Source organism: Mycteria americana, chromosome 22 (genome assembly GCF_035582795.1).
Source record: "Mycteria americana isolate JAX WOST 10 ecotype Jacksonville Zoo and Gardens chromosome 22, USCA_MyAme_1.0, whole genome shotgun sequence".
In the NCBI taxonomy this organism is placed as follows: domain Eukaryota; kingdom Metazoa; phylum Chordata; class Aves; order Ciconiiformes; family Ciconiidae; genus Mycteria; species Mycteria americana.
The window spans coordinates 7,840,919-7,854,800 of NC_134386.1; the positions used below are offsets into that span (position 1 = coordinate 7,840,919).

At 46.3% G+C, this 13,882-nt stretch overlaps 1 protein-coding gene across 1 annotated transcript; it reads right to left on the reverse strand.

The window, feature by feature from the left end:
- Positions 1-7,430: 7,430 nt before the first annotated feature.
- On the reverse strand, positions 7,431-8,390 carry LOC142419918 (olfactory receptor 6E1-like). Its single transcript, XM_075523343.1, has one exon. The coding sequence runs from the start codon at positions 8,388-8,390 to the stop codon at positions 7,431-7,433; it is 960 nt and encodes a 319-aa protein (XP_075379458.1).
- Between the last annotated feature and the right edge of the window lie 5,492 nt (positions 8,391-13,882).

The window sequence follows — 13,882 nt, forward strand, 5'->3', positions numbered from 1 at the left end:
GTAAAATCTGGACATCGCACAAACCCCTGTTGTCTGGCTCTCTGAGAATTAGGTGTAAAAATGTATAGATAAGCCCTTGGTATTATCAATTGTTCCACCCAATTTCAGAAATCTGTATGGAGGAATTTCACCATCTGAGTCTCCTTTAATAGCCTTAAGTAAGTGACAGGTGCCTCCAAAAACCCATTTGAGACTTAAGAGTTCATTCACGTTAGAGGTGTACCCTTGGAAAGGACCCACGTAACCAAGATGCTAATTTTGATGTGTCTACTTTGTTGTTTCTACAAAGACTACATCCGGGCCTTCATATCCACTTTTATTCCAGATATGTGGTTTGATTCTACCTGGGCATAGGATACATAGCCTTCATTTAAAATTTCCTTGGGCTTCTAAGGATATAGCCGTGCTATGTAATTAAACAATGCCAGGGAATAGCCCTGGGCACAGGAACATGATCTTCTATGTTGCAGAATTGTTAGAAAGATCCCTGTCATAGCATTGGGTTATGCCACCTATTATTATTACAAACATTCTTTGTTATTTTACAGGAGTTTTTATCAGCCAGAAACTATTCCTGTAGATGGCTTGCATGTGTCTTCTATGATTTTCTTCCTCTGTCTCTATCTTTCTTTTCTTCTCTCAGTTCTTTTTGTTTGGTTGGTTGTTTTTTTCCCCGATGTCTCTTCTGATGTTGGGAATGACAACCTCTTACCTGCAAAATTTTAAGTATTTTTAAAGGAAACATTAAAAAAACCTGCTTTGTTCTGTGTTCATTAAAAAGATCTCTTTTTCGTGACATGTAACATCACAGAATCACAGAATCATATAGGTTGGAAAAGGCCCTTAAGATCATCGAGTTGTGTCACTTCCAGTTGTGTCACTGCCCACAACTGGAAGGAGAGAGGAGAAAATAACCTGTGCTCCGGAGTCCCTAACTAGCTGTCCCAAGGCCCTGAAGTCTCTTTTGATTGCCCTAGGACTTTGTGTTGCAGCTTCATCGCCCCCCACATGGAAGAGCAGTAGAGGGTAATAGTCCGAGGGCTGTACCAGGTTAGGGAGTATCCTAGTGATATCCTTCACCCAGGCCCCAGGGAGGCAGCAGGCTTCCCTAAGAGGAGGGTCCATCCGGCATATCGGACCCTCGGTTCCCCTTAGAAGGGAGTCGCCCACTACTATAACCCGTCTTCTCTTCCTTGCAGAGGTGGTGTTGATATGAAAGGTATGCTTTTCTGACCTAGGCAACACCTCTGTTTTAGATGGACTGTCATCCCCATCATCCATTGACTGGTCTTCTACCTCCAGGGCCTCATACCTGTTGTACAGAGGCACCTGGGAAGGCAAGGTGGGCAAGGAGGGCTTTCACCTGCCGCCACGAGCATGGACTTGCCTCCATTCACTCTTTTCCTTTGAGCTGCTGCCTTCAGCCCAGTGGGGGGGGATACAGGATCCCCTTAATTGTGGGTTTTTACTGGTGGCTGCTGCTGCTCCTGTTCCTGTCTCGGGGGGGCACAGCATGGCACCACCAGTCTATCTCTTTCTCAGCCTCCCTGATGCTCCTTAACCTTTCTACCTCCTCCTGTAGCTCTGCCACCATGCAGAGCAAATCATTCACCTGGTCACACCTCACACAGCTGTCCTCTTGGCTGCCATCCGTGAGCAGTGAGAGGCTCTGGCATGCCCTGCAGCCTGAGACCTGGACGGCTGCATGTTTTCGTGGGAGCTCTGTCTGGGTAGCCACATCCATTCTGGTGAGCGCAGAGAGCATCGCTTTCTGCCGAGTGAATACCACAGCTAAGTTTCCTCTGAAAGGATGAGGACTACTGAATGAACTCACCTCTTGAGCTGGTAGGGTGACTTTGCCTTCCCTGCATGCCCTGCCTGCGCAAACTGACGCACCACTCCCTTCTGATGCGCCACTCCCTTCTGACGCGCCACGCCCTGTTTGCCCGTCCTGTTCGCCATGCTCCCTGGCGGCTGCTCTTGTACGGGAGGGGAATTGCTGTCGTCACTCTTGTCCCTGCCCACGCTGAGTCAGGAGCTCCCGCCTTCCTGCTCGGGGCGGGAGGGATGGCTGCGGTGACCTTCTCTCTCCGTGCCCTTATTTTTTCCCTTCCCTGCACGGTTTTGCCGCGGTTTAGCCGTTACAGCAACGGTTCCCCAACGCGGTCCTCTGTCCAGAGCCCCTCGCCTCAGTGGCTTCGCTGAAAAAGGTAAGTACATGGTAAGTAAAACACACTTGTTTAAAGAAGCAAGTATTAAAGACAAAAATCTTTTCTGTCATTATGTGCTTACTCACTATCACATTTGCCATAAAATGAAACATTCAATTGTCCATTTTGTATCTGCAGTTCTATAGAGAATTATAGAAAACTCATTTTGACTCCCTGTGATTCTACAACCGCTCAAAGAACTGGTGCTGACTCACCAAGACCAGGAAATTTGTGGGAGAACTGGATTAAGTTGATCAATGGATTAAGGATAACAGCAGAATCACATGACTTTTAGTGTAAATTGATCTTATCATGAGCTATTACAATAGAAGATAGGCAGGAAATATAGACTTAAGCAGTTATCCCAAAGTGGGTAATTATTCAGAAATTCAGTAAGTCATGGGAACAGAATGAACAGGGCTTGTGTGTACATATATATATCTCTCTCAATATCACAGGTCAGGTAAGAGAGGTGAAATAGCACCCCAGCTTTTAGGTGGTCCTCTGTCATACAATTCCTGGTAGACAAAATGTTAGGGAGGGGCAGAAGGAAAGACAGGAGAGGCAATGGTGAGCAGCCATTAACTGCTAGGCCTCAGTGACAAAGAACATCACTCCTAGCTTACCCATCACCTACTCCATCCCGTATTGGCGCCACAGAACCACATCCACATTTTCACATATTGGTGCAGGCCTGGCTTTCTGCCTCCATCTCACATTACAACCAATCTCCCTTCCTTTCCTCCATCCTTCCTTCCTTCCTTCCTCTTTCTTTCTTCCTTCCTTTCTTTCTCTTTCTTCCTTCCTTCCTATTTCTTTCTCTCTTTCTTTCTTTCTTTCTTTCTTTCTTTTCTTCCTTCCATTCTTCCTTCTTCTTCTTTCCTTCCTTCTTCCTTCCTCCCTTCCTTCCTTCTTCCTTCCTCCCTCCCTCCCTCCCTTCCTTCCTTCCTTTTCCTTCCTTTCTTCCCTCCCTCCCTCCCTCCCTCCCCCCCCCCCTTCCCTAAAATCATCTGTGGCTCCATCTCCCAGTATTTTCACTTCTCTGTTCATGTCAGAAAGCCCAATGACCAAAAAATAGATATCAAGTAATTTAAGACACCGCAGTAAGGGAAGCTGAACTACTGATTAACTGACTGCATCACGGTGAAAGAAATATAACATTTAGTGTTTGATTCACCACATCACCTGTAAAAGGGGTGAGATAAGTCCTACTGTAGGTGTGCTTCTGTCTCTTTAGTAGAGATTCTGAAGAAAGAAGAGAGAAGTTCCTCAGCACACTCAGTGGGGTGAGGGTGAGGGCATCTAACTTAGTGACAGCAACTTCTCTGCAAAAGGGATCTCAAGTAAACGCAAAGAACTAAGGAATAAATATGAGCCTTTGTACCCTGCAATCACATTCTATGTATTCGCCATTGTTGAGGAAGAAACTGCTGGAGACATCCTCAAGTCCTTCTCCAAGAGATCTCCAGAACAATGCAAGCAAAGGTGCTGAATGTGAGAATTATGGCCTAGGATTAAGTCAGTAGAACAAATGGATGTCTCACAACAGGGCTGTATGTGCTGTTCTTCCTTTGATGATGTGTCCTTCTCTGTGTGGTGTAGTCTGTTGACCAGGTCCATGTGTGTACAGTGAAAAGGGTGCTTCCCCCCTCCATCACCATATATGGATACATTTCTGCTGCCAAAATGCATTCTGTGCCTTGAGATTTACTAGTGTAGTCCTGTGGTTGGTTGCCCCTTTGGTAAGAGATGAGGAGTCTGAAGAACAGAGAATTAATGACCACTTCCTCCTCTGTGGCGGGCTGATTTCCTCTCTCTTTCTGTGCATCAGTTTCCCATTCTGGGCAGTAAGAAAACACAAAGCTGCCACGGCTGGCACAGCTCCGTGTGAATATCATGTCTGCATCACACACACAGCAACGCTGATCAGGGCAATGAGGCAATGTGGCTAATGAAGCAGATAGTACTGAACTTCACCCTCTACATTTATTAGTGTGCTCTGTGAGTATCTTTTCCTCTAATTATTCCTTCTTTCTTTGCCTGTCTATAGACAAAGGGTATTTGATTTTGCTTTGTTTTGTTCTGTTTTTGCTTTCTTTGGACTGTGGGTGTTTCGGTTGTCAGGTGGGCATTCCCTTCAGTGCAGAAAGCACCTAGGGAACCAGCTAGGACCACAGAGCTGACATTTGGGGGCAGCACATGTTCTCAGCCCTACACCCATAATGGAGCTAACCCTTTAGTACCAAGTCCTCATGCTTTTGTGCTTGGTCACTATCCCAAACTATGAAACTCAGGGAGCACTAACATCATGCACTTTCAGCACGCACAGCCATTGCCTTCTTACTTTGTTCAGCTAAGCCAGCTCTAGAGTTGCACCTTCTGATCCAGTGGCTCTCCAGGGATTCCCAAGAGACTCCTCAGTTGAGTAACTGGCTGAAGCACAGTGATCTTGGCGCAGTGACTACCCATCTGACAGTCTGTCCATTTGATTCCTCCCAGATGAAGCCAACAGGAGGACCAGAACCAGGAAACCAGACTGCTGACTGAAATTGTCCTCTCTGGATTGTCCAATACCCACAACAGCAGCACTTGCTGTTCTTCACCTTCTACTTAATTTACACCATCACCATCACTGGGAACCTTCTCATCTTCATGGTTACAGTGCACCCCACCCTCCGCATGCCCATGTACTTCTTCCTCCAGGTCCTGTTATTAGGAAGGTCCTGTCCTTCCTCCTGGATATTTCCACAGCATTGATTGTTGTTCCTAAGCTTTCCATTGGGCTAGATTGTGATTGTCCCAACAAGTCCAGTTAGGGAAATCTTGGGCTATGGAATGACCACATACCGAATCCAATACTGGCAGTGAGAGGAATATCACTGCAGCTGTTCAAAAAGTCCACTCTGTTTATTAGGATTAAATAAAATCCATTAGGATTAGATAAAATCCACTGCAAACAAAGAAATCACAGACCAGATGAATTTCCACGGCACTTACAGCTGTGTGCATGAAGCTCACCCATCCCCTGTTCTTAGGCACCTGCAGTGTAGGCATCCAAACATGATGTGGTGAGTCCCCTTGACAGTCAATGAGGGGCAGGAGGGAGAGGGGTGTGCAGGGATATGGTCTTTTGAGAGGGCATTTTTTTGTCCCCATGTGAGACCATTCTCTTATTTGACTGACCATTCCTCTGGAGGAGCCTGTTCATTTGTGCTGTCTCTAGAAAGACCATAGATGGCAACCTGTACCAGTAAGCGTGCTGAAGCCCCTCCATAGTTTCCAGATGCTTGCAGAAGAGACTCAGACCTACAGGCAGAAGGTGCACACAGGATGCGTAAAGGCAACCCTAATGACTCATGATGCACCTGCCATGCCATAGTTGCTTGCAGCTCACACTTCTGTGCAAGGTTAAAATCCATTCTTGACCAACATGGACAAGCTGCACAGTCAGGCAGAGCAAGGGGTGCCTGCTCTCCACTGCTAGTTTGGACCTTGTCCTTGCCTTCACTTCCTGACCATCCACAGTGCCCTCATGCTAGTTCTCCCACTGGTTTCTGGGCTGAGTCACCTGCCCTCCAGGAAAGGAAATAGAGCCTGAAGGACTGTCTCATATGGGAGCTGTAGGCCTTCAGGTGCAAATGGTCTAAGTAGCAGGCTCTGTGAACTCCATCCTGAGTTCAGGCAGCACTCCTGAAATCACCATAGCCTGCAGAGTTAGGATATATAGCTACATGCATATACATACATATATACTTATATAATGAATAACACTCCTGAGTGAGACAGTTAAGATTTCTGAGTACGATGGGACCCCCACCATCACATTTTAAACATTGAAGATTGATCTTATAGACAAAGAAGTCAGAGGACTAAGAAATCTCCATCTGCCTAAAGATGGAATAAATCACCTATGGTCTTATGTTGACTTTGGAAGGACCCTGGACAGCCAGCTGAGACTTTGTTATATGGCTGACCTAGGTGACATTATTCCTGTACCCATACACTGAACTCTGAATGGATCTCAGGGGATCGTCCACATAGCACATCCATGGGAAGAGTGGTCAGACCTAAAGAGTTGTTTCCCAAGGTTGTATCCAATTCCGAAAAAGAGTAGGAGCTCAAATATTAGCATGAAAATATAAAATGCTGCTGTCAGTGCCAAAGTTCTTGCTTACTTTTTTTCCTGTACTTTATTTCCAAAATAAAATTTTATGTTGTGGAAATGCCTAAAGATCCAAGTACTACCCTTTGATCAGCCTTTCCCTCTGGTTAGCTCCCTGCAAGCAGAAAAAGAGAAATAAAGTTTCTTTCCCAAGCAGCTGAGTAGAAAATCAAAGGCAGGGGATGATGATGTATGGAACAACACAAGGACATCAAAACTGCACCCATGCCATCTTGAGAACCCTTGAGCTCCATTCTACTGAAGTAGACATAGAGTCAGAAACAATTTCTTGGAAGAACATGATAATAATGAAGGGCTCTCTTTTGTGGACTTTAGGACATGGGCATGACTGTGATTGAAATGGAGACTAGCACTGCTACGATGTAGGTCAGGGAGGGACTGAATGCCCAGGCCTGTGCTTAAAAGAGGCTCGTGCATCCATCTTCAAAGGGTGTGGGTGGAAGCCCCAGGTGAGGCTGGTCAGGGACATAAGGGCCTATTAGTGTGCTCAGGGTCCTGACAGTTTGTTAACATACACATGAAAATTATCTTTGCATTGGAAAACAGTTTAGTTGGCCGTGAACTTCCAGCTTGCACCATTCAAAACATTTGCTTGCAGAAATCAGGGAGGAATCCATCACTCACCTCCATGTACCTTCCTGTAAATTAAATGGTAGGCACTATGACAGGAACTTTCTGTGTGGTGATGTGTTGTCTGCTCTGAAAGTTAGAAAGTTAGGCATCTCTGTCTGAGGTATATAGAGTATTGATTTTAATTTCCTATAGAAGCCTAAAGAGTTGATTAACATGTCTGTGTTGTCTGGCTTGGATTTCACCACACCTCATTTCAAATGGATCAGATGCAGCTACTTCCAACTGATTAAGTATCAAAGAGATGTTGTATGTAGTCAGGGCAGAGAAACAGGCATCGTCACAGAGTCTTTATACACTTAGGTGAGGTGAATTCCACCTAATCCATCCTCATGCATCATCTTTATCCCCCACCCTCCCAGCCCCCAGGGTACTGGGAACTCTGCTAGGCAGTCATTTGCATACGTTCACTGCTTTGTGGCTCCGGATTTCAAAATACCATCAGAGCCTACAAAACACCTTGCCACCAGATCTTTCAAGGACTGTTTAACTTTTTCATTTTGAAGGGTGTAGATGTAAGGGCTACACAGCTGGGTAATCATACAGTAGAGGAAAGAAACAACTTTGTCAAAATCCCTCCCACCCTGCTGGCTTGGTCCTATGTACCTTAAGATGGAGCTGCTGTACAGCATAGCGACCACAATGAGATGAGCAGAGCATGTGGAAAAGGCTTTTTTCCTGCTTGCTGAAGACTGGATATGTGTGACAATGTAGACAATGTAGGCGTAGGAAAAGGCAGTTACTGATAAGATGCCAGGTAATATTAGAACGCTTGTCACTAGCATTACTTTCTCAATGAGGCCTGTGTCTGTGCAGGACAGCTGGAGCAGTGGTGCTATGTCACAGTAGAAGTGGTTAATGATGGGCCTGCAGAATGGCAAACGGAGTATAATTGTCAGTGGGGAGAACACCAAGAAGAAACTCACCACCCAGCAGCCCAGCACCAGGTGGAGACAAAACCTATTGCTCATGAAGGTGGCATAATGCAAAGGGTGGCACATGGCCATGTAGCAGTCAAAGGACATGAGAGCTATGTGGAAGAAAGTGCAGATAGCCAGGATGAAGTAGAGGGATAACTGAAGGAAACATCCAGAGAGGGAAATTGGTTTTGCTCCTGTGAGGAGGCTGTAGAGTGTCCTCGGTATGAAGGTAGATGTGAAGCAGATTTCCACAAGGGAGAAATTCCTGAGAAAGAAATACATGGGAATATAAAGGTGTTGGTCCACCAGTGTGAAAGTGATGACAGCAATGTTTCCAAGGAGGATCAGGAGGAAGGCAACAAAGAGAATGGCAAATAGGATGATCTCCAAAAAGTGATTGCTAGTGAGTCCCAAGCGTATGAACTCCACCACTGTTGTCTGATTCATCTCTGAAAGCTGAAAGATAGTTAAAAAGAAGATGTTAAAGATGTTCCAAGAAGCAGAAATGAAAGCCTAATCAGGTTTTACATGTGGTGGTCCTAACTGGAAGACTATTGTAAGCCAAAGAGTGAGTGAACTACATAACAGCTGACCTGAGCAGGCACCTGCCTGTGCTGCACATATCACTTGGCCAGAGGACAAACAGCTCACAAATCATAATGAAGCAGCCTTTAGGCAGCTCCCACTTGGCACCAGTGATGATGCCACCAACATGTTCTTGTCCTCATCTTAAAGTGAAGCAGCATGTTCTCATGTGGACATCCTTTGCGGACAGAAGAAATCATGAATAGCATGTTTTACTTCTTAAGAAAATCTGGTAAGAGCCCTAAATACCATAATGTGGGGTAATTACTCCACAGACAGGATCTGTGCAACAGGCTGTGCCTTGGCTAGAAGTACATCCAATGTTTCACTGCAGGTTCCCAGCATCTGAAGGGACATAAGATTACCTATACTATTCCCTTTCCCTTTTTATATTCCCTCCAAAAATTTCTATTTTAATTAATACCTTACAGAATCTGAGTACCTTTCCTACTGTCGTGGTTTAGCCCCAGCCGGCAACTGAGCACCACGCAGCCGCTCGCTCACTCCCCCTTGGTGGGATGGGGGAGAGAATTGGAAGAGCAAAAGTAAGAAAACTTGAGGGTTGAGATAAAGACAGTTTAATAGGGAAAGCAAAAGCCGCGCACGCAAGCAAAGCAAAGCAAGGAATTAATTCACTACTTCCCATGGTCAGGCAGGTGTTCAGCCATCTCCAGGAAAGCAGAGCTCCATCACGCGTAACGGTTACTTAGGAAGACAAACACCATCACTCCAAATGTCCCCCCTTCCTTCTTCTTCCCCAGCTTTATATACTGAGCATGACGTCATGTGGTATGGAATAGCTCTTTGGTCAGTTTGGATCAACAATCCTGGCTGTGTCCCCTCCCAGCTTCTTCTGCACCTGGCAGAACACAGGATGCTGAAAAGTCCTTGACTAGTGCAGCAACAACTAAAACATCTCTGTATTATCAACACTGTCTTCAGCACAAATCCAAAACATAGCCCCATACCAGCCACTATAAAGAAAATTAACTCTATCTCAACTGAAACCAGGACAGTATCCACCCCTTATTCCATACCATTTACGTCATGCTCAGGTCTCACACTATCCAATACATTCTCATTACCCACTGTCACCCTTCCCATCCTTTGATATAATACACACATATCACTCCCTTAGTCTATGGACCACCCCTACAAAATATTTGTAAAATGTCCATAAATGTCCACAAAATGGCCAATGAGTTAATTTAGTCCATGACTTTGGGCTTCATCTTTTATGGTTGTTACTCAGGACAGGAGAGGTGGTGTGTTTCTTGGAGTTATTGGGGACCAAAGCCAGCTCAGGTCAGGTCACTGCTGCACTTGCACTGCTTCTTGTAAGGCTTCTCCTCCATTTGTTCAGGTGGTTCCGGCTGTAGTAATTTCTATAACATGCAACTCAAATCATGGGTTACAACAATTTAAAGGTATATCCATTACAATGTCCACCCCTGGTCCTTTTGGGCCAGGTTATAGGGTTTAACATTGCAATAAACTCCTCCCCTTGCTCCTAGCCTGGCTAGCAACAAGGGGTTCCTGCTATAGTAATTCCCACAACATGCAACTCAAATCACGGGATACAACAATTTAAAGGTATTTCCATTACAATCTCCACCCCTGGTCCCTTTGGACCAGACCATCAGGTTTAACATTGCAATGAAGTCCTCCCCTTGCCCCTGCTCCAGCTTGGACTTATCCACAGAATGTAGTACCTTCAGAAGTAAACTTGCTCCAACATGGCCTCATGCACAGCCACTGATGCTTCAAGGTGTACCTGCTGCAGCATGGACTTTATCCACAGCCACAGATGCTTCGAGGTGTACCTGCTGCAGCATGGACTTTATCCACAGCCACAGATGCTTCGAGGTGCACCTTATCGAGCATGGACTTATCCTTGGGCCACAATCCCTTCAGAGGTATACCTGCTGTGGCACAGATATAACCATGGCCACAGACGTTTCAAGATATACCTGCTCTGGCATGGGCTAATCCATGGGCACAGATGCTTCGGGGTGTCCTGCTCCCACGTGGATTCATCCACAGGTCACAGTCCCTTCGACTCGAGTTCACACCAGAGTTCCAGCCTGTCCAGTACAGCAGCACAGAAACAGCAGCGAGGCACTGGCCATCTGCCAGCCCAGGCGCATGGCCATTGCTGTTATCAAAATGTTCCCAGGCACAGCAGAGTAAGGTGATAAGCAGTACAGCAGCACAGCAAGCAGTGAAAGCAAAAAGCAGCCACTAACAAGCCCTAGACTCTAAGGTACAGTAAGGCAAGCAAGCCTATGGCAAGCAGAGAAGCCAGCTGATTAATAGCTAAACAGCAATAACAGCTATAAATTCTATCTGGCACATTCCAATCAAATCTGTCATTATCTCAAACCCTTCGTGCCCCACATTGGGCACCAAAAAGGACTGTCGTGGTTTAGCCCCAGCTGGCAACTGAGCACCACGCAGCCGCTCGCTCACTCCCCCTTGGTGGGATGGGGGAGAGAATCGGAAGAGCAAAAGGAAGAAAACTTGAGGGTTGAGATAAGGACAGTTTAATAGGGAAAGCAAAAGCCACACATGCAAGCAAAGCAAAGCAAGGAATTAATTCACTACTTCCCATGGGCAGGCAGGTGTTCAGCCATCTCCAGGAAAGCAGAGCTCCATCACGCGTAACGGTTACTTGGGAAGACAAACGCCATCACTCCGAATGTCTCCCCTTCCTTCTTCTTCCCCAGCTTTATATACTGAGCATGATGTCATATGGTATGGAATAGCCCTTTGGTCAGTTTGGATCAACAATCCTGGCTGTGTCCCCTCCCAGCTTCTTCTGCACCTGGCAGAACACGGGAAGCTGAAAAGTCCTTGACTAGTACAGCAACAACTAAAACATCTCTGATAGCAGGGATTGATCTATTACTTACTGGAGGTCTTGTGCGTACTTTAATACGCATCTCTTTTCATCCTCCAAACTACAAAGCCCAGTCACTAGGCCTGCTGTTGGAGCCGTTTACATCTCTTATTATCCTTCTAATGTTCTGTTAAGATCTTTGTAGCCTAATTCATCCAATTTAGCCAAGGATTTACTAGCACAGGTCCTGTTTGGATGCCCACATACTAATGCTCTAGAAGTCTGGTTACAACTTTACCACTGTGTGCATATTAACAAAGGATCAGTCCCCCCTTGCATAAGGATTATATATGCGTACTCTCAGGAATACTGACAGCTCAACTAGATCCTGCCAATTATGAGACTGTTAAAGTGTGTCAAGGAGTGGCTGCCATCTCGAGCATCCTCCTCCCAAAAGCCTCCTGCCTGGCTGCTGGAGCCCAGTGCCCTCATGCCCGGGGTCTCTGCCCAGGGTGAGGGATGCAGCTGCCACTTTTCATCTGCAGGTTCAACTGGCAGTGCAGCTAAGCACACACATGCACATATATAAAAGGACATTGGCAGACAAGGTGCTGCCATTTATGGCACCTACACACAGGACTTGAATAACACATGCCCTCATCAATTAGTGTGACAACCAGGTTTGTTTTGAATCACTGTCTCCCTTATCATTTGTTGGTCAGGTTTGTGTCCCTGCATGTTCTTGTTTATGGCTTCCTCTTATGATGATGAGGAGGAGGAGGATTATTATTATTATTATCCTTTTTTTTTGCATTGAAAAGGTCCTTGGCCAGACATCTTTAAAGGAGAAGACATTGTCCTTCCTCATACCCTTACAGGAAGGACCAGCATGAGTGAGGTGAGTGAGGAGCTCAGTGCCGGTGGCTGGAGCAGGACCATAGGTCCTATGACCCTTCATCTCTGAAGGGAAGTGTGTACCAGCCTCTTTCCCTTTTCATCCTTCAGCATGTTGACCACTGCTGGCTTCAGGCTGGTTTCTGTCATATTTTGTTATCCTGGTCATGTTGTTCATTCCCTGGGGTTGTGGCCATGGTTTGAGAAACTCTGCTAATAAATAGACTGTAACAATTCCCAGCTTCATTCTGGCCACTGGGTCAGGGCAGCAGAGACACCTGTGTACCTCTGACTACCACCTGTAGACCTCTGAACAACCATTAAAGATGTCCCAGAGGCAAGACCCTCTCAGAGATCAATTATTTAAGCACTTCCCTGAATTCCAGACTTTGTACCAAAAAAGAGAGGGTATCCTTGGACCCCACATTGTTGTCTCAAAAATCGGGGTTCATTTATCCAGTGTGCAAAATGCCAATATACACACAGAGCAGAGGTATTTTATTGCATATTTGCACAGATATGGGTGCCTGTCCCAAGACAGCACACACAGCTTTCAAATTAACAGTTATTTATACACAAAGCATTAACATTGGAAGGGACCTTTACAGGTCATGTAGTCCAACCCCCCTGCAAGAGCAGGGACATCTTCAGCTAGATCAGGTTGCTCAGAGCCCCATCCAACCTGACCTGGAATGTTTCCAGGGATGGGGCCTCCACTACCTCTCTGGGCAACCTGTTCCAGTGCTTCACCACCCTCATTTTAAAAAATTTCTTTCTTAAATCCAGTCTAAATCTGCCCTTCCTTAGTTTAAAACCATTACTCCTTGTCCTGTCACAACAGGCCTCGCTAAAAAGTTTGTCCCCATCTTTCCTATAGGCCCCCTTTAGGTACTGGAAGGCTGCTATAAGGTCTCCCCGCAGCCTTCTCTTCTCCAGGCTGAACAACCCCAACTCTCTCAGCCTGTCCTCGTAGGAGAGGTGCTCCAGCCCTCGGATCATTTTCATGGCCCTCCTCTGGACTTGCTCCAACAGCTCCATGTCCTTCTTGTGCTGAGGGCTCCAGAGCTGGACGCAGTACTCCAGCTGAGGTCTTGCCAGAGCAGAGTGGCAGAATCACCTCCCTCGACCTGCTGGCCACGCTTCTTTTGATGCAGCCCAGGATACGGTTGGCCTTCTGGGCTGCAAGCGCACATTGTTGGCTCATGTCCAGCTTTTCATCCATCAGTACCCCCGAGTCCTTTTCCGCAGGGCTGCTCTCAATCACATCATCCCCCAGCCTGTACTGAAACCGAGGATTGCCCAAGCCAGGTGTAGGACCTTACACTTGGCCTTGTTGAACCTCATGAGCCTTGTTGAACCTCCCAGGCCCACTTCTCCAGCTTGTCCAGGTCCCTCTGGATGACATCCTGTCCTTCTGGCGTGTCAGCTGCACCACTCAGTTTGGTGTCATCTGCAGACTTGCTGAGGGTGCGCTGTCAATGTCATTGACATTGACAATCTCGCTGTCAATGTCATTGATGAAAATATTGAACAGCACTGGTCCGAGTACGGACCCCTGAGGGATACCACTTGTCACTGATCTTCATCTGGACATTGAGCCATTGACCGCTACCCTCTGGAT